The 18118-nt window shown below is 45.6% G+C and overlaps 1 protein-coding gene across 1 annotated transcript in view; it reads left to right on the plus strand.

Moving 5' to 3' along the window:
- The window catches only part of LOC147610952 (uncharacterized), a 74847-nt gene extending 67065 nt beyond the window's left edge, over positions 1-7782 (plus strand). The window contains exons 3-4 of the mRNA XM_086785618.1: positions 6189-6296; positions 6513-7782. Coding sequence (XP_086641744.1) covers positions 6189-6296; positions 6513-7385 — 981 coding nt within the window. The 3' untranslated portion in view covers positions 7386-7782. The remainder of the gene's footprint in view (positions 1-6188; positions 6297-6512) is intronic.
- Positions 7783-18118: the final 10336 nt, after the last annotated feature.

Raw genomic sequence — 18118 nt, forward strand, 5'->3', positions numbered from 1 at the left:
CAGGTGGTGGACGTGGCCGAGGCAGAGGCTACAATCAGGATGGAGCTGAAGGTCAGACAGGCTATGGAAGTGGCCGTGGTTATGGCAGGGGTAGACGGTTTATTCCTACATGCTGGAATTGTGGTGAATTGGGTCATCTAAGTACAGATTGTGATAAGCCTCAGCGAATGGGAGGTGATATGTATCCTTTACCCTCTCAGATTCCTAACAGGGCAAATGATTATATATATATATATAATCCATGACGCCAATAATGTTAATAGCCACATGGAAGGGTTGTAGGCTGCCACCAGCGCAACATCTCGAAAGCACGAAGGTCTGGAAGGTGGCGAAAATGCGGGAAGAGGAGGCCGCAAAAAAGGAGTAGGAGCCGGGGAGTAGAAGAATAACCTTGGCGAGGCGCTGCAGAAAAGAGACGTCAAGGAAGGCGCAGTGCTGGAAGAGGTGGCCGCCACGCAGTAGAGGGCTGGCGGGATTCTACAGAGACTGATTGAAGGAGAGGGGGTTGCTGAGTAGAAGAAACGCCTGGCGAGGCGCTGCAGACCACCAGAGGCGAGTGAAACATGAAGCGATGAAGAGTGGTTCTACTGCTGAGGCGCTGCAGCTGTGGAAGGGAAAAGAAGGCCGCCTTGGGCAGAGCAAGCTGCTGGGAGTCGTGAAGGGACTGGAGGTGATCGTGTGAAGGGAACGCAGCTGTGTTGAGCTGCTGGGTAGGCGCTGCAGATAAGAGAGGCGCAGCTGGGGCCGAAGGGAAGGTGGCAGCACTGAAGTGGTTGCGAAGAGAGGTGGTGAAGGAAGAATTGGCCACCTTGTGGAGAGCTGGGGGTGATATTGCAGAGAAGAGCCCTCAAAGAGAACGCAGGTGGCCGTCATGTGATCAAGGGGAGGTCCCTGGGGTAACGTTGGCCGCAACGGAGGGTTTGGGGTTTTGGATGTGTAGCGGTTGGCTACATGAGTGAAAGAAGGTGCCAATTGTGGAAGTAGAGAGTCGGGCTGTTAGCAAGGACTGAAGATGTGGCTTGGGCTGGATGCAGATGGTGATGCTGCGTTGAGCAGTGGTTCATTGTGGTGAGGATTGTGCAGAGGCTCAGAAGGTTGGCGAGCTGCTGGTCACGACACACAGAGAGAGGGAGCTGCTGAGTTGAAGGTTAGCTGGTGTGGGCGCCTTCTGAAGAGAGAGTAGCTGGTTTTGTGTGGGCGGTGGTTGCAGGCAGAGAGTGGATGCTGACCAGAGAGAGAGCCTTGGGTTTTTTGTGTGTTGGCTGAAGAGGTGCTGATGCGTGGGCTGGAGACAGTGGGGCTTGCCTACGACACTTGGCAGGTAGCAGTAGACAGAGAGTAGCCGGGCTACAGAGGAAGTGAAGAAGGTTGCTGGTGTGGGCGCCCTCTGGAAATTGCAGAGACGGGAAGACAGAGGCTTTGGTTGTCAGACGCAAGGGTGGAATTCCCTTGGCAGTAAATCCTGGCCAGAGTCCTGGTTTTTGGTATATTTGCTGAGTTGTACATGGTTGGTGCTTGTATGTTTGTTGCTGGATAATCATCTGTTCATCGTGGTTCTGAGCTTTCTTATGGTGTGGGTGGGTGGTGAACAAAGTGAAAGTGTTCCAGCCGGTGGCTGGTGGTGCCCCCGTTCGTGTGTGTGTTTCCAAGTTTGGGAGGTGGAAGGGCTATAGAGGCAGGGTTTTCTTTCTTTTTTTCACCTCACACCATCCAGTCCCCATTCCGTTCTTGCGCTGTCCCTGAACATTGTCTTTGGTCTTCTTTCTTGAGAAATGAGTCTGGCACTCTCACTCCACCCCTTGGAAGATCAACCTCCCTTGGAACCGTTGCCTGAAAGCCTTTCCTGGGTGCCCCAAGTGGCACCCGGACTCACAGGACTGCTATCCCCTTGGGCTTTGTGGAACACCACCAACAAACCTCCCAAGAGTTCTTCCCGGTCTCGTGTTCCTTGCCTTGGGCCTCGTACATGTGCACTTTCTTGTACCTTGGACTTGTACACCTTCATTTGGGACTGAATCAGTGTTTAGCCTTGCTGAGCCTGATGCTTTGATACCAATGTTACATGCGAAAGCTCTGGGAGTCTTCTTTCAGCCCTAAACACCATTTGGAACATGCTAATGCAAAAATGCAAGTGGAAGAGAGAGAAGATAGAGAGAGATAGTTGAGAATTCTGTATATAATATGGTACAAAAGGTACATCTGTCTTGCAGCCATAGGCTACCTCCTTGAAAAGGTAAAAAACCTAGTCTAATCCTAGTTCTATGACTCAACCCCAAGTCTGGACTGAATGAAGAAAACGATGAGCAATTGTGCCTTTTTATAGGCCTTGGAGGACCTAGTGAACTGGCTGCGGCTAGCTTCTGGACAAACAAATCCAAGTCGGGCTGCAGCTGACTGCTGTCCTTACAGCCGACAGGAGTTCCTCATCCATCACTAGTCCATCACTTGCCAAATCTAGCAACTCATGCTCCAAAATTTGCTCTTATCTGGTTCTGATATGTTTTTTGTTTGGTTGCTCTCCTCAGGATTAGCCTTGAGATCAATCCAGTGCATGTCTTGTACATGACAGTTTGATGGTGGGAATCCATGGGGGAAGTGATGGGCTTACAATCTATAATCCTGAAAGCCTCTAATAGCTCTGTAACATACCGCTGCTGAGAAATGAATATGCCATCTGAGCGCTGAAAAATCTCCAATCTAAGAAAGAAGTGAAGCAACCCGAGATCTGTCATCTCAAATTCCTTATTAAGGGCAACCCTTGTCTGAGCAATGTGTGCTTGATAGCTACCTGTGATGATCAAGTGGTCCACATAGAGAATGATAAGAGTATCCAAAGATGTAGAGATTTGGATTAGCTGCCGACCGGTTGAAACCCTTCCGTTGAAAGAAAGCATCAATGTTCTCATACAAGCCCTGGGAGCTTGTTTCAAACCATACAAGGCCCTTTTCAGCTAGTAGAGCATACCTTTGGAGCCATGAATCTGAAATCCTGAGGGCTAGTCCTCATAAACTTCCTCCTTTAGCTCCCCGTTGAGGAATGCCGACCTGACATCCATCTGAAAGATGGGCCAATGAGAGTGTGCAGCAAGAGCAAGAACTGTCTGTATGGTCGCCATTTGAGCAGTCGGTGTAAAAGTATCCTCAAAATCCACGCCAACTCTCTAAGAGTAGCCTTTGGCTTATCTAGAGTCCCATTTGATTTGTACTTGATCTTATAGACCCATTTGAACCAACTGCCAAGTCGGTTTGGAGAGTGCCTCCCCAACATGAGTAGGTTCCGAGTCCTTTTGGATGCGTGACATCAGTGCATCATTGACGCACGGGTTCTCCTGAGATGATGTCGTGGTATGCCTGCTCGGATTGATGGGGACCCCTTGTTGTAGGTGAAGGCAATCGCATTACCCTTCCGTCCCGTAATGTCTGGTACAACCAATTGGGAATATGAGATCCCCCCTCAAAAGTCTGAACCTTGCTCCTCAGGTGTAACCTGTTGTGGAGCATCCACTGAAATCTCCTCCTCTTGATCAATGTCGGATGAATCCTCCACCGGGGATGTTGGAGGACGTGCCGGCTCAAGTCGAGGAAGAGGAACTAGAGGACTACGAGGAACTCAGTCCCTGATGATGAAGAAACCCCCTCTGCATTGAAGATGAAGTCTCATCAACCACCACATCTCTGCTAACGATGGTCTTCGAAGATGGAGGATTGTAGAGCTGATAACCTTTGGATTCTGAGCTGTAACCAACCAAAATATGATGCTTGGACTTAGCGTCCAGCTTTCCCCTGTCACCATCAGGTACATGTACAAATGTATCTGACCCAAAAACCCGAAAGTGTGAAACTGAGGGTTTTCTTCCTAGGTAGGCCTAAAAGGGGGTCTGCCTTGGAACAACAATAGTAGGGGACCGATTGAGAATGTAAACGGCAACAGCCATTGCCTCTACCCAAAGCTTTTGAGGAAGACTCTGATGTTCCAACATTGTTTGAGCCATCTCAATCACCGTTCGGTTCTTCCGCTCCACCATGCCGTTCTCTAAAGGAGTACCTGTGTTGGTGAACTCCCATTGCATGCCATGGAGCTCACAATATTGTTTAAACCGGGGGCGAGAAGTAAACTCGCCTCCTTTGTTGGCTCGTAATGTCAAGACAGAGTGTCCCCACTGTTTCTCCACCAAGGTTCTCCATGTTTGGAATTTGTCGAAAGTTTCGTCTTTGGATTTGAGAACATAGGCCTAGGTATACATGTTAAAATTATCAAGAAAAAAAAAATTTTGGTAGAACCCAGAGACGGAATGCGCATCAAGCACCACAAATCGGCATGAACTAATTCCAGAGGTGCTGTAGCTCACGGTGTAGCCTTCTTAAAGGCCTCGCGATGTTGTTTCCCTTTGAGACAAGAGTGACAAGGGTCCTCACGTGTGCCAACATCAGGCAATCCATCCACCAATTACTCCTGAAAAGCCATCCACAAGGCCTCCAAATGAAGATGTCCAAATCGAGTATGCTAAGGATCACCTGTGCGGGTAATTGTGTGAGAGTAAAGAGCTGTGAGTTTGTAGAGGTTGTGGTCCTCTATGCCTTGCCATAGGATCCTGTTAGTGATAGGGTCACAAATGATCACAAAGTCCTCCATAAATTCCACCTTAGTGTCCAATTTGCAAATCTCATATACAAAAAGGAGATGGAATCCTAAATCTGGTACATATAGTACTCTCAAGGTGTACTTCCCTCCGTTACCATCCGGAATGAGGGGCATTATTGTCCCTTCGCCAAGAATGGGGCCAAAAGAGTTATCTCCAATGGCAACTCTGCTGCGACATTGCTACAATTCATCAAGCCAATCCTTGCGATAAGTCAAGTGCTGTATGGCACCGCTGTCCAAAACCCAATGAGAGTTGGAACAAGAAGGAAAAGCTTGCTCCACCACTAGATGGGGAGTACTGGACTCTAGATCAATTAGGGTGAGGAAAGCTGACGACTCCACAACTTTGGCGGATGAGCTCGCCCCTTTGTCCTTTGACTTCCCTTCCAAGTTCCACATGCGACTCCGGCATTGTTGCCATAAGTGCCCCTGTTTGCAGCAGTAATCACAAACCTTCTGGTTGCGGATGAATTAGGAGCTGAAGACCCCTTCGGCTTTGCATCCTTAGAGTCCCCTCTCTGTGCAATGAAAGAAGAAGAATCCTTGAATATGCCCTCCTGATCAAGGACCTGGGATTAGGGAAAGCAGGCTTGGATGGGTGGCTAAGGTTCAATATTAATAAATCCAAGTGGATTGTTATTTGTAGCAGCAATAAGCACTATATAAGTGACTATACAAGGCCACTCCTAAGGAGGCAAAGAGGTCCCTCCTCCCCCTTAGGTTGCCGAAAGCACCCTCCCCCCTCGGCCGGGCGCCCGCCCACTTGCAGCACTTGTGGCTCCTCCCCAGCCTCCAACTTCCCATCCCTCACCCATAGCCTAGTCCACGTCCACCCGTTCCTAGGAACAAACCCCCTAGAAATTGCAAAAGCTTCTATATAGATTTTGAAGTTCATGTTTGCGTTTGTGTCCAAAAACCCTAGGCATGGTTACACGCCATGCCAAGGATCTGATCCCGTTTCCAGAACTTCCTCCAGCCAGGACACCATAGAAATTGCAAAAGCTTCTGTATAGATTTTGAAGTTCATGTTTGAGTTCAAGTGTGCCCAAAAACCCTAGACACGGTTACATGCCATGCCAAGGATCTGATCCCGTTTCCAGAACTTCTTCCAGCCATAACACCCAGTTCATCTTGGTCAATTTAGTTCCGACTGGTCATTGGTGGTGGGAAGGGGCATCTGGTGATCATTTTAAGGGTTTCTTCTTGATTGTTGGCTGCTTTGATAGAGAAGGTTGTATGCATTGCACACATTGTTGCTAAATGAGATTGTTCTGTGAATCATACATTGCAAAATTGGGATACTGAATGTTTCTGTGATTGTTTCTTGGCCATTTTGCAATAAGGAAGTGGCTGTGTGATGAGAATAGCCATGCCAGCAGTTGAACACGTGTGAAATATTTTCCGAGGAGATGAAATTAATTTGAATGTGTGTTTTGTTTTTTGAAGATATATTATCCACTGGATGTAGGCTTCATTGGGATAGTTCAAGTGATAACCTCTTGGATATCCATAATCTCACAATGTGGATATGAATGAAAGGTTCCAGGTTGTTGATATAATCACCAGCCATGAGGGTTATGATGTACTCGTTGGAGTTGATATGCTGGGCAAGGAAGAGCTTTTGATTTCGATAGCAAAAGCTTTGAAAACAAAGGTGAGGCTGGTTACACAAATGTCCCCATCTATCCCACCGGGTTGGATGGGCAAGATTGCTCATTTGTCATGAATGGGCAGCCAGGTTGGGCCCATGCCAACGGGTGCATCCTTGTCTTGTCTATAACCTACCTAAAGTTTTGTAGATGGTGAACTCATCCACTCGTTTGTTCCAGGATTTAGTTCTAGTAGTTCTAAAAGCGTTCTTTTTTGACAGCTTTGGATTTGGCCAGAGCGTCTACAAACCATGCGACTGCTTGGGATTTCGGAATTTTTCATAACTGATACAACTGCCACCAGAATCCGTGCAGTTCCACGGTACAGTATCTCGCATGAGACACTTCGCATGCTGAATGAAATAAAGCCAACAATAGCAGTCCTTCCTAGTGGACTATGGTGTCTTTCCACTAAGGCTCACTCTTCCAACTCATGTCTGAATGGAACACTTGGGACTAGTAAAAGTGATAGCTGTTTTGGCAATACATATGCCAAGGCCAAAGCAGGACTGGAGTATGGTTTCTTGCATTCTTCAAAGACACCTATCAATGGGCTGAATGTTTGTGGGGAAGAGGGTGAAAATGGTCAAGTGAAGCCAGCGTTGATAGGAAAAGACATCTTCTTTGTGTCGTACTCACTCCATAGCTGCTTTTCCGAGTTAAAAGAGTTTGTGGAGTTTGTCAACCCTACCTCCATGAAGGGTAATCTGAGTTCTTCTCATGTGGATATCAACCCTTGCCAGACTCTGCACCAAACATGCTGCATCAAAGAGGAGAACCCAAAGCAGTTTCCAAGGTTTGATGAGACGAGTCGTACAATGAGTATGCATAAGCATGATGTAAGGGTGCAACGTTGCAACATAGTGAATGAGGATGGCATACACAATAAGGGCATGAGTATGCCTACGAGTGTACTTGACTGTTACCACATTGTGAATGAGGATCTCGTACACACGGGTAAAGACCACCATTTTTGCAGAAAAGTGCAAGGTAGAAAGACACTCAGAAAGGCTGCATGTAAACGAGCTCAGCAAGCTTGGGCTGTACTGCGGAAAAGAAGAGGTGGTGGAGCATTTCTATGGTCTGAGACATGAACCCATTTTTTGCTGCAGGTATATGCAGCCTCAGCTAGCTTGGGATGTACTGTGGAAGAGAAAGGTTGGTAGTGGAGCATCACTGGTCTGTCTCTGTTGTTACTAGTGATGGCAGCAAGACATGAACCCCTAGGGCCTTGTTATGAATCTAAGAAAGGCAGTAGGTATGCCATCTCAGTGGGCTTTGGGCTGTACTGTGGAAGAGAAGGGGTGATGAGCATTTCTATGGTGTGATTCTGCTCATGATAACGAGAGAGAGAGAGAGAGAGAGAGAGAGAGAGAGACTGGTGATCTCAGCTGGAAGCTTAAAGTTTCTTTGTAAATCTCTCGTGTCATTTGACTTGTTGGACAAAAACCTTGCATGGATTCAAGAAAAGCTATGTTTTTTTTTTTTTTTGATGATAAGTCCATACAAGCAAGCCATCAACCTAGTGTCAAATGTTGAATGCTCTATGTTGAAGACCCTAGAAATTTGAAGGGTTACAATTTGCACTTACTTCATGCCTGGTCATCTCAAAAGCATCTCATAAACTTGGAGCAGTAGCCTAGGCTGCTACATGAGCTTAGCTTCATGACAAGACATGTAAATGGCACTTCAGTGTAAAGTGAGAAGAGGTTAAAAGAGCTTTAATTTCCGGAGTTAGAAGGCTAGACAAGTTATAGTGGTTTTTCTAAAGCAAGGAGGGGTTGAAATGCTAAAAGCTCTAGTTTGGGTGTGGAAAATAGAGCAATTTCCTTAGCATTGCCATGTATCATTTTCATAGTGAAGTGAGTTGTATTAGATTGATACTTGGATCATTTAGTATCATTCTGACCTATTCATTTATAGTACCTTGATACAAGGCTTGAGATCTCCCTAGGCTAGGTCTTAGACATGATATGTAGTGAACCTTGGAACAAGAGAGCAATAAAAAAGGCCTCATCAAGATTGCTACCATCTATTATGGGGCAAAGTTATAAGATTTATGTCAGAGCCAAGAATTGTAAGATCTTTGAATTGGCACTTTATCTTGAGGCTTGAGATTCAGTGTCATTGTGCACTTGTTTCAGATTGAAAAACCACCTCCTCCTAGAAGTCATCTTGATTAAATGGGGAGAATATGATTGTTTACGGACGAGTTTTAGAATCCTACATTTATTGGTGTGGATAGACTTGGTGTGCATGCTATTTGTAATCAAGTCTTCAATGTGAATAACAATAAAGAGGTAACTTGGAAAAAATTACTAAAATTAAAATTTTAACGAAGTAGTGGTCAATTTTTGCTTCCAAATAGAGAATCAAAATTTTGAATTAATTAGAAAGAGTTTCTAGTTGATGGTGATCAATCTATCTTCAAGACAACAAGGATTAAATCTCTCTCTCTCTCTCTCTCTCTCTCTCTCTCTCTCGTGCAGGCATGCATGCACATGCACATGATGTCAACATTTCAGTTAAGTAGGTAGTGGCAAATATCAAATTTCATATCCTAGACACAATAATGAGGAATAAAGAGTGACTATCAACATCAAAACTCAAGGGATTTGCACTTGACAATTGTGTAAAACTTTTAGGCACAACATAGCTTCTTTAAGCAAAGACAGAGTCACCTTTTTAAATTTAATCCTAGAGTTCATAGTGTATTCACTTGCCTTCTAGGGGGTAGACGTCCCAATTATCTACTTGAGGACATATAAACACCTCAATAAAGAAAACCATGGTGAAGAATATGGCCTCTCATCTACCCATAGTTGAAAAATGCCAACCTAGAGAGAGTAGTACAGGACACATTCATGCCCATCTCTCTCTCTCTCTCACGCGCACGCGCACACACACACACACACACACACACACACACACACACACACACACACACACACGTGCATACACACTCTTTCCACTTAGTAAACAAGGGGTAGATAAATCAACACTCTTCATAGTTAAGCTCTCTCTCTCTCTCTCTCTCTCTCTTACACGCGAGGAGAGAAGGTAAGAAGGCCTTCTATCGAGATGGTCGGGTCATCATTGATGGTGGTCGGCCCATGGATTAACGGTTTGGGGCCTATGGGACACAGACCAGGCCACTGACAGAGATACACATGGCAGTATGGAACTTTAATGGTTCACTATGGGTGTAGCCTGGACGACTGGAGCATGTTATGGTGGGGAGAGACATCATACTTCTGACAGAGACACGTCAGAGCCCCAGAGTGAGGAAGAGAAAGCTCTATTACTCCTTTGTGGATTTCCGCAAGGCATTTGACACAGTACCACGAGAGAGGCTCTTTCAGCGCCTGCAGTCTCTTGGCATACCAGCAGATATGACATGGGGCATCTATGCATTATATGAGCAGGTTTTTGGGCGAGTCAGATGCCCAGGAGGTATGTCCGAGACTATTGCTAGCACAATTGGTGTGAAGCAAGGATGCCCACTTTCCCCCACGCTATTTGGGTTATACTCTTACACGCGAGGAGAGAAGGCAAGAAGGCCTTCTATCGAGATGGTCGGGTCATCATTGATGGCTGGCCCATGGATTAGCGGTTTGGGGCCTATGGGACACAGACGAGGCCACTGACAGAGATACATATGGTAGTATGGAACTGTAATGGTTCACTATGGGTGTAGCCTGGACGACTGGAGCATGTTATGGTGGGGAGAGACATCATACTTCTGACAGAGACACATCAGAGCCGAGAGAGAAGGCTACCTCGAGTAGAGGGATTCCAGTGGGAGTTAGCATACAGGAGGACCACACGCCAGGGTACCTCGAGAGGGTCGGGGGGAGTAGCAGTTCTATTCAAACGGGAGCTACAAGGGAGACTGAGAGTGGTAGCACAGGATCCAGAGGCAAGATACATGTGGATCAGCTTACAGCTCTCACAGGACAGGGTTATATACATAGCTCTATGTTACTTTTCTCCATCAGGATCCTCCTATGTCATTACAGAGGACATGCCAGAGGAGGAGGAGACAGGAGCCTCGCCATACACTTGTCTGTCTCACAGAGGAGATTATGCATTATTCTACACTAGGGGAAGTATTTCTTACGGGCGACTTCAATGCCCACACACAGAGCAGACAGTGTGAGGTGTATGACTGATGACATGGAGATCCTCCACTCTGTGGATCCAGAGGAGATAGGGGCTAGTCGGGCATCAGAGGACATTGGACCAGACAGAGGACATTATGGGGACCACTTACTAGAGTTGGGAGCCAGACATCGTCTCGTTATTTATAACGGGATGCTACAGTGGCCGGGATCAGGAGGGCTGACATGCTTCCCACATGGGGGTCATACACGGACCGGAGGCACGGTGGTAGACTACATTATGGGGTCTTTGGAGGCATCACAGCTTGTCACCTCATCCTCCATTCCACCTCGTCCTATTGGGGTAGATCATACATACTTGGCATTTTCACTAGCCGGATCACCAGTATCACCAGCCCCCCACATACCGACGCCACCATGCATATAGCTTTGCATTCTCCTAGTAGTAGAGCTCCATCCCCTTCACCACTCATTGTACTTATTGCACACCCAGATTCAGCTTTTTAGTTCAGTACTTTTTCATTTTGTTGGGATGACAGAGGATACCCCATACAGGTACTCCGATTTGTCTCATAGGCCGAGTTCGGTCTTTTGGAAGACGTTAATAAAATCTTTCTTCTCTCTCTCTCTCTCTCTCTCTCTCTCTCTCTCTCTCTCTCTCTCTCTCTTCACAATCTAATAACACCCTTCACAATCTATCGATAGTACAATAACCACAATAGTACGCACAAATACTTGGGTAAAGGTGTGTTTTCAATTCTTTGTTTTATAGCCATTGATACAGCTTATCATATTCCAGCGTGCATCTATAACCTCCTCCATACCATTGGGTTCACCATGAACCGATGACGCTCAATTTGCCCACATCCTAGCTTTTCAAGGTTAAAATATCATATTTTGTATTAAGGACTTTTGAGTGGGTTCATATGGAGTAGAGAAGTGCCATATGCATTCACATACATAGACCATCCTCTCGTTTGTGGGCACTTTGGGATTACCTAAAAGATCACATTCGGCAAAATGAGTGGATTGTCTCCTTATAGCAATATGTCATCCACCTCTAACATGAAAACATGTCACTCAATGTTGGATGACTTCACATGATTTGGTACAACAGAGTTTGAGTTGAGCTTGGAGAGAGGCCCACCAAGAAAAGAAGATTTCTCAAGAGAATGTTGGGCAAATGAAGACTTAAGGCATAGTGGAGTTTGAGGAATAGAGAAGACAAAGGGAGTCTGTGCCCACTCAAATAGGATTACTTGAGAGGTGGTAGAAAGATGATAAATGCTACAAAGCCCAAAAGTGTATAACCACAATGTGATTGACAACAATTAAGGGAAATATGCTAGTAGTAACAATAATGAATCATAGTGGAAGCCTTGCAATTATTATGCATAACTCAAGTTCTTAGAAAAAGGTATCTTAAAGTGGTCAAATAACTTGAAGGGCACAAAAGTATGGATAGCAGAAAAGCTAAAGATTTAAACCCCCACCATCACCATTTGGACAAGATAATTTCCTCTGTCATTTTCATCGGTGCTATAGAGAATTAAAAAAGTCTATAACTATCCATGAAACCATCACAAAACACAAGGGAGGCTTCCATAGGCCCCCCTCGCTAAGGTGCCCTACCATGCCCATATTAAATGTCTATGGAAATATTCATCTCCCAACTCTCTACAAAGATAGTTTCTTGTCCCTTTTACTAGTGTTATAGAGGCTAAAAATGTGAATTCATGTCCATGAAACCATCATGAAATCTAACTGGTTGAGCTTATTTAGCTGCTAAGGTGCCCTATCATGCCTTGATAATTTTACATGTGAAGATTCAACCACCCACAATCTCGATAAGATAATTTCCTCTATCCTTTTCACATCGGTGTTAGAGGATTAAAAAATTCTATAAGTGTCCATGAAACCATCACAAAATACTAAGGAGAGGCTTCCATAGGCCCTCCACAACATTTTTTTCAACACAAAATTAAAAAAAGGGATTGCCAGAAATGTGCAAGTTTTGGCAAAACAATGACGTTGTTTTGCTAAAACTCGCATCCTTCTAGTAGCGATTTAAAAAAAATTCCGTTATAATCAAATGTTGTAGGGACCTATGGATGCCTCCCCTTGGTATCTTGTGATGGTTTCATAGACAGTTACAGAATTGTTTAATCCTCTTAACAGCGGTGAAAAGGATAGAGGAAATTATCTTGTCTAGATTGTGGGTGGTTGAATCTTCACATGTACAATTATCAAGACATACCAGTAGGGTGCAAAGTCATATTCATCCTGCACAGAGGAGTGGTCCACTTCCTGAAGCAAATGAACATTGATTTTGTGTTGTCATAAGGTAACCTTTTTTTCTTAAAAGATAAAATATAGTTCGAGACTATATACTTTGTCATGTAGGCTGTAACGCCTGTGATCGAGCGGCAGACCGGATGGCCATATCCGGGGTTCAGTGGGAGAGGACGCCCATGCGGAGTCATGGGCGGCCAGGCTAGTGTGGATGGCAGGCCACACACTATATAGCCTGGGGGATGAGGGGCAATCCTCATTCTTCCTCTATGGCTGGGTGGTGAGCCAGAGGCCGTCCCCTCTTGTGGTAATGCCCGTAGCGGCGTTACGGATATCTAACACTGGTATCAGAGCGTGGTTCGATGGGATTGTCAGAGCCCGCGCGTGACCGGGGGACCGGAGCCCACTCGATGGTTTTCAACCATTCATCTCCTTATCCTTATTTTCAATGGAGTGTGTGGAGGGAGGCGGCCAAGAAGAATGGAAGGGAAGAACTCTCTCTCTCTCTCTCTCTCTCTCTCTCTCTCTCCCCGTCTCACACAACTATACGAATTTTCACGTAGGCTGTAACGCCCGTGAGACCGACGGCGGCAGACCGGATGGCCATATCCGGGGTTCAGTGGGAGAGGACGCCCATGCGGAGTCATGGGCGGCCAGGCTAGTGTGGACAGCAGGCCACACACTATATAGCCTGGGGGATGAGGGGCAATCCTCATTCTTCCTCTATGGCTGGGTGGTGAGCCAGAGGCCGTCCCCTCTTATGGTAGTGCCCGTAGCGGCATTACGGATATCTAACACTAGTATCAGAGCGTGGTTCGATGGGATTGTCAGAGCCCGCGCGTGACCGGGGGACCGGAGCCCACTCGATGGTTTTCAACCATTCATCTCCTTATCCTTATCTCCAATGGAGTGTGTGGAGGGAGGCGACCAAGAAGAATGGAAGGGAAGAACTCTCTCTCTCTCTCTCTCCCCGTCTCACACAACTATATGAATTGCAGGTAAGCATCTCGTTTTGTTTTGTTTTGTTTTTTTTTTCTCTCTGCGTTGAAATTGTCTGCAAACCGAATTCGTTTGGTAGGAGAGAAAAATCGACTTACTGTGTGTGGGGGAGGGGAGGGGGGGCGAAGGCAACGTTTGGTGTGGGGGGGGGGGGGCCGAAAACCAGACCCACGGCGAAGCTTGTGCTGGAGCGCCTGCTTTGAGGTGGGGCGAACTCCATCTGTAGAGATATGGCGCCAAAGCTTCGAAGCCCAAAGAAGGAGCCGGCTACACAAGAAGAAGATGGAGGTAGTGGTGGCGGCGGAGGCCATGGAACCAGACGTACGCGCAGTGGCAAGTGGCCAGAAGAGACAGAACAAACTGACACGCAGGCAAGTAAGCGTGTACAGTGCAGTTCATCTGCCCTTGCAGACGACTCTCCACAAGAGAGCTCACGTGGCAAAATGTCGACCCTGCAAGCGCAAACGAAGCCTACCACCACCACCACCACGAGCGTACCAGCTCCACCTAGGGCAGTGCCAACTGCACCGAAAGCGGAGCCAACTTTGCCGCCGCATGTGCGCCGTCTGAGGGGGGCGGCCAGCCCCGGCGGCAGCCCAGTGTGGGCGGCCAGGCCAGCCTTGGGCAGGCCAGAGCCCAGGCGGCGAGCCCAGCGGGCGGCCAGCCAAACGGCAGCTAGCTAGCCAGGCGAACACTCCCCCCACGGGCGGGCGGCCACGGCCCGGCTTGTTATTTTTTTTATAAAAAAAACGCAAAACAACGGTGCACCCCACGAAACAAACCCAACACAGCCGTCGCGTCGTGTGGCTGTAGTGCCCGTTTTCTACCACGAAAGAGACCCACCGCACATGGCCGTAGCGCCGCGTGCTAAGAGAGAGACAAATCCCACGGCCGTAGGGCCGAGTCCTTCGAGAGAGAGTCGTTCTATGGCCGTTGTGCCTAGTGAACACTTCTATGGCCATAGCGCCTCGAAAGTAGCACATGTGGTGATCACACATTTGGTTCAGAGAGACTAAATTTAAGCTGAGCATAGACTTAGTATTGACCATCAAAGTCACGTAGTTTGGCTATAGTGTAAATCTAAAACTGCGGTGTGTTTTACTTGGGCTAAGAGGACCGGTAGTGGTGTCAGTTGTGCCCAAATTACACGAAGTGCTTATCACGAGAAATCAAGGTAAGCCTAATTGAGCCGTAGTGCTCATAACCCTTCACAATCTTTTAACAGTTGCTAGAAGATTGTGATAAACTTTGGCAAATGAGAACCATGTACAAGCGTAGTCTTGATGTGGTTATGCCTTGTGTCCAAACAAGTTGCTTACTGTTTGTAGCAACAAGAGAGCCTTGGCCCGTACAGGCAAGCTGGCCCTTGTTGGTAGTAACAAAATAGTGTCACTACTTGGGCCTAGAGAGTGGTGACTAGTTTGATTTAGTCACGTAGATTGCCTTGTCAAAGTAATCCCTAAGGTGTGTATTACTTGGGATAAAGGGGCTAGTAGTGCTGCTAGCAGTACTCAATTGAATGGTTTATCTAGGAGTACTAATCTGAGGGATTAGCATACGCCTAGATAATAATAGCAGATTTAGGATTGATTTGTAGAAATCAAAGGTAAATCTGAAGGGGTATAGTCTTGAGATGTAATGCTCAATGCCCTTACAGAAGTTGATCGACGAAGAGAACTGTTCTTAAACTTACTAGCATGGTTTTCTCTTCTTTTTATTGCCATGCGTTGACATCCCACTGCTCGAGAGTTTGTGGTGATCTTTCGAGGGGGGAAAGAGCCTTTTTATATGTCACATCAATTGGTTTGGTGGTAATTTGATGGTATGGGACATCAAATTCTCACGGAATCGATTGTAGTCTTGGTGGAATGGGACGCCAAGGCTTGTGCATGTAACTTGACTCTTTGGCAAGTCTATATGTACACTTGTCTATAGTGATAAAGTGTGCAAGATAAAATTTGAACTTTGAAAATTACCAAATATAGCCATAAGTTGGGATAAAACCCAGTTATTACAGAGTTCGAAGAAGCTCTAGGTAGCAAGACCATGATGGTGTACTAGTGCTAACAGAGTGATTTAGTTCCGGAGTGATCTAAATCTAGAGGTTAGCAGTAAGACTAGTTTGGTTGGACAGTTTCATGCATGGGGGACGCCCTATAGCATTTAGCAAGCGTAGTCTTGCCTATGTTCAACATACGTGTGCGATTGTGAGCACATTTTAGTTGCTACCATATGAAGTTGGTAAATATATTACTTTCCTACATAAGCAATTGTAATATTGCATGATAGGCTATTTTGCTTACAAAGTTTATGTGCATGTAAACCCTATAAGTCGTATGACCCCTGGGGAATGAGTGGAGCATTTCTAGGATTTAATAAGGTTTTACATGGCAATAGTGAGTAGTATCTCACTCCAGACGAGCCTGGTTGTTGTTAGTATCGAATCCGACATATGTAGTGTACATAAACTCGGGCTGAGTTAGGATAGGAGGCTAAGCCGGAGAGCTTAGTGGTAAATCCTACTGTATCTGGTGAGTTTTGACTTAACCGGAGTGTTAAGAAGTAAACTCAAAGTCTGGGGCTGAACTGGAGTGTTCGGAGGCAGACATACCTTTTGTTAAATCGGACAATTTAGCAAAAGATGAGCTTGGGGTGAACCATGGTACCCAGGAAAAAAGCTCTTCACACTAAAATAGTGCACAATAATTTTAGGGTGATAAAAATCCATCGTAGGAATGTTTTACAACTTTCCATAATGATAGATGAGACCATGTACTTTACGGAGTTAAAGTACATAGGTGGTGACTTCGGCGCCACATTTTTTTGTAGGAAGCCACCAGTGGTGTGGTTAGGTCAGCCGAGACTCCACAAGACCTATGCACTAGTTTTTAAGTTGACCTCTATTAAGGACGTCCAAAAATTCGTGTTGTAATACCAGAAATTGTACTGCAATGTGCAATGGAGGGGTCAATTTGTGTAGTCACTTCTTAGCAGCAAGTGACTTAAGCATCTTGTTATAGATGGTTGTATATGGTACTCCCACTCGGGGGAGGTACGCCATTGGGTACGGAGTTACTCACAGACTAGTATGTCAATTTGTGTAGTCACTTCTTAGCAGCAAGTGACTTAAGCATCTTGTTATAGATGGTTGTATATGGTACTCCCACTCGGGGGATGTACGCCATTGGGTACGGAGTTACTCACAGACTAGTATGGAGCTACTAGTGTGATGATAGTGGGTACGTAGTTACTCACTACTAATACATAGCTGCTAATAAAATTAAGATCCTCGAGTGAAAGATACTCTAGATCAATATTTTAAATTACCGAACCACAATCCATGAGTATCGAGGTACTCATAAATATGTTGACGTTGCTCAAATCGAGGGACCGATTTGTTCGATGGTATGGAATAAGCAAGGAGAGTGGAGTAACTTAAAAGTTACACATCACTAGTCCTAGTGAGTTGTCGAGGTCATCCGTAGTAGTTTGATGATCCTCTCTACCTCATTCAATTTTGCAAGCCCTAGCATTTAATCCGTAGTGATTATGAGTTTGGTGTGAGATATGGTTATGAAGTTCTTACCAGAGTACTCGTTTATTTGCTTGTCATTGGTTATAGCTTGGTAGAGATTGCCACCTGTGATGGGTAGGTAGCTTTGCCGCTATAATGAGGAGGCAGCAAATAATGTTCTCATAGTTATACTTCATACCAACACCAAATAGGAATAGGATGAAATTCCTAAGTTCATCATCACGAAGTACTGTGATGCTACATTTATATTGAATGTATGATGTAATGAGACATTGGGCTTGTGTAATTACCATCAATTATCTAGCAACCTATGGCTTCGCAGCAAGCTCAGTCATTATCTGTGGATTGATAATGTGGTTATTAGTAGTTTGGAATTTTTCTTGATAGATGGTGCAACCCACCCAAATGATTCATAAGTGTGTAACCGCTTATGAAGGGTAATAATATGCAAAAATGAAGCACTTTGTTACAAGTGTGAAACCATTGATCTGTTGCAAAGCAGTTTATCAATAGTACCACCATATGTGCGTAGACACTATACCACATCTTCGTTGCAAGATGTCTAAAAGTTTCTTGGAAGGACTCAAGAATATAACATATGATATTAAACACGGTCTAGATTTGTTCTTGGACCTATGACACTAGCGCGTAGTCCGCTTGAGAGTAGAGTTTTTGAGGACAAAAACCTTTCTTGAGGGAAAGGAGGGATATCCTCAAATATCACATAAACTCGAATAGTTGTGTGAGTCGAGACAATACTTGAAGGGATGTGTCTGGTAATAGCAACAAAGAGTTGTAAGTGATTGGATGTAACTCTACACACCCGTAGTGGTGCAAGAATCTTTATCAAACATCTCCACATACTATATGATCTGCCCGC

Source organism: Cibotium barometz, chromosome 48 (assembly GCF_041138505.1).
Source record: "Cibotium barometz isolate CiBa-2024 chromosome 48, ASM4113850v1, whole genome shotgun sequence".
NCBI classification, from domain to species: Eukaryota; Viridiplantae; Streptophyta; class Polypodiopsida; order Cyatheales; family Cibotiaceae; genus Cibotium; species Cibotium barometz.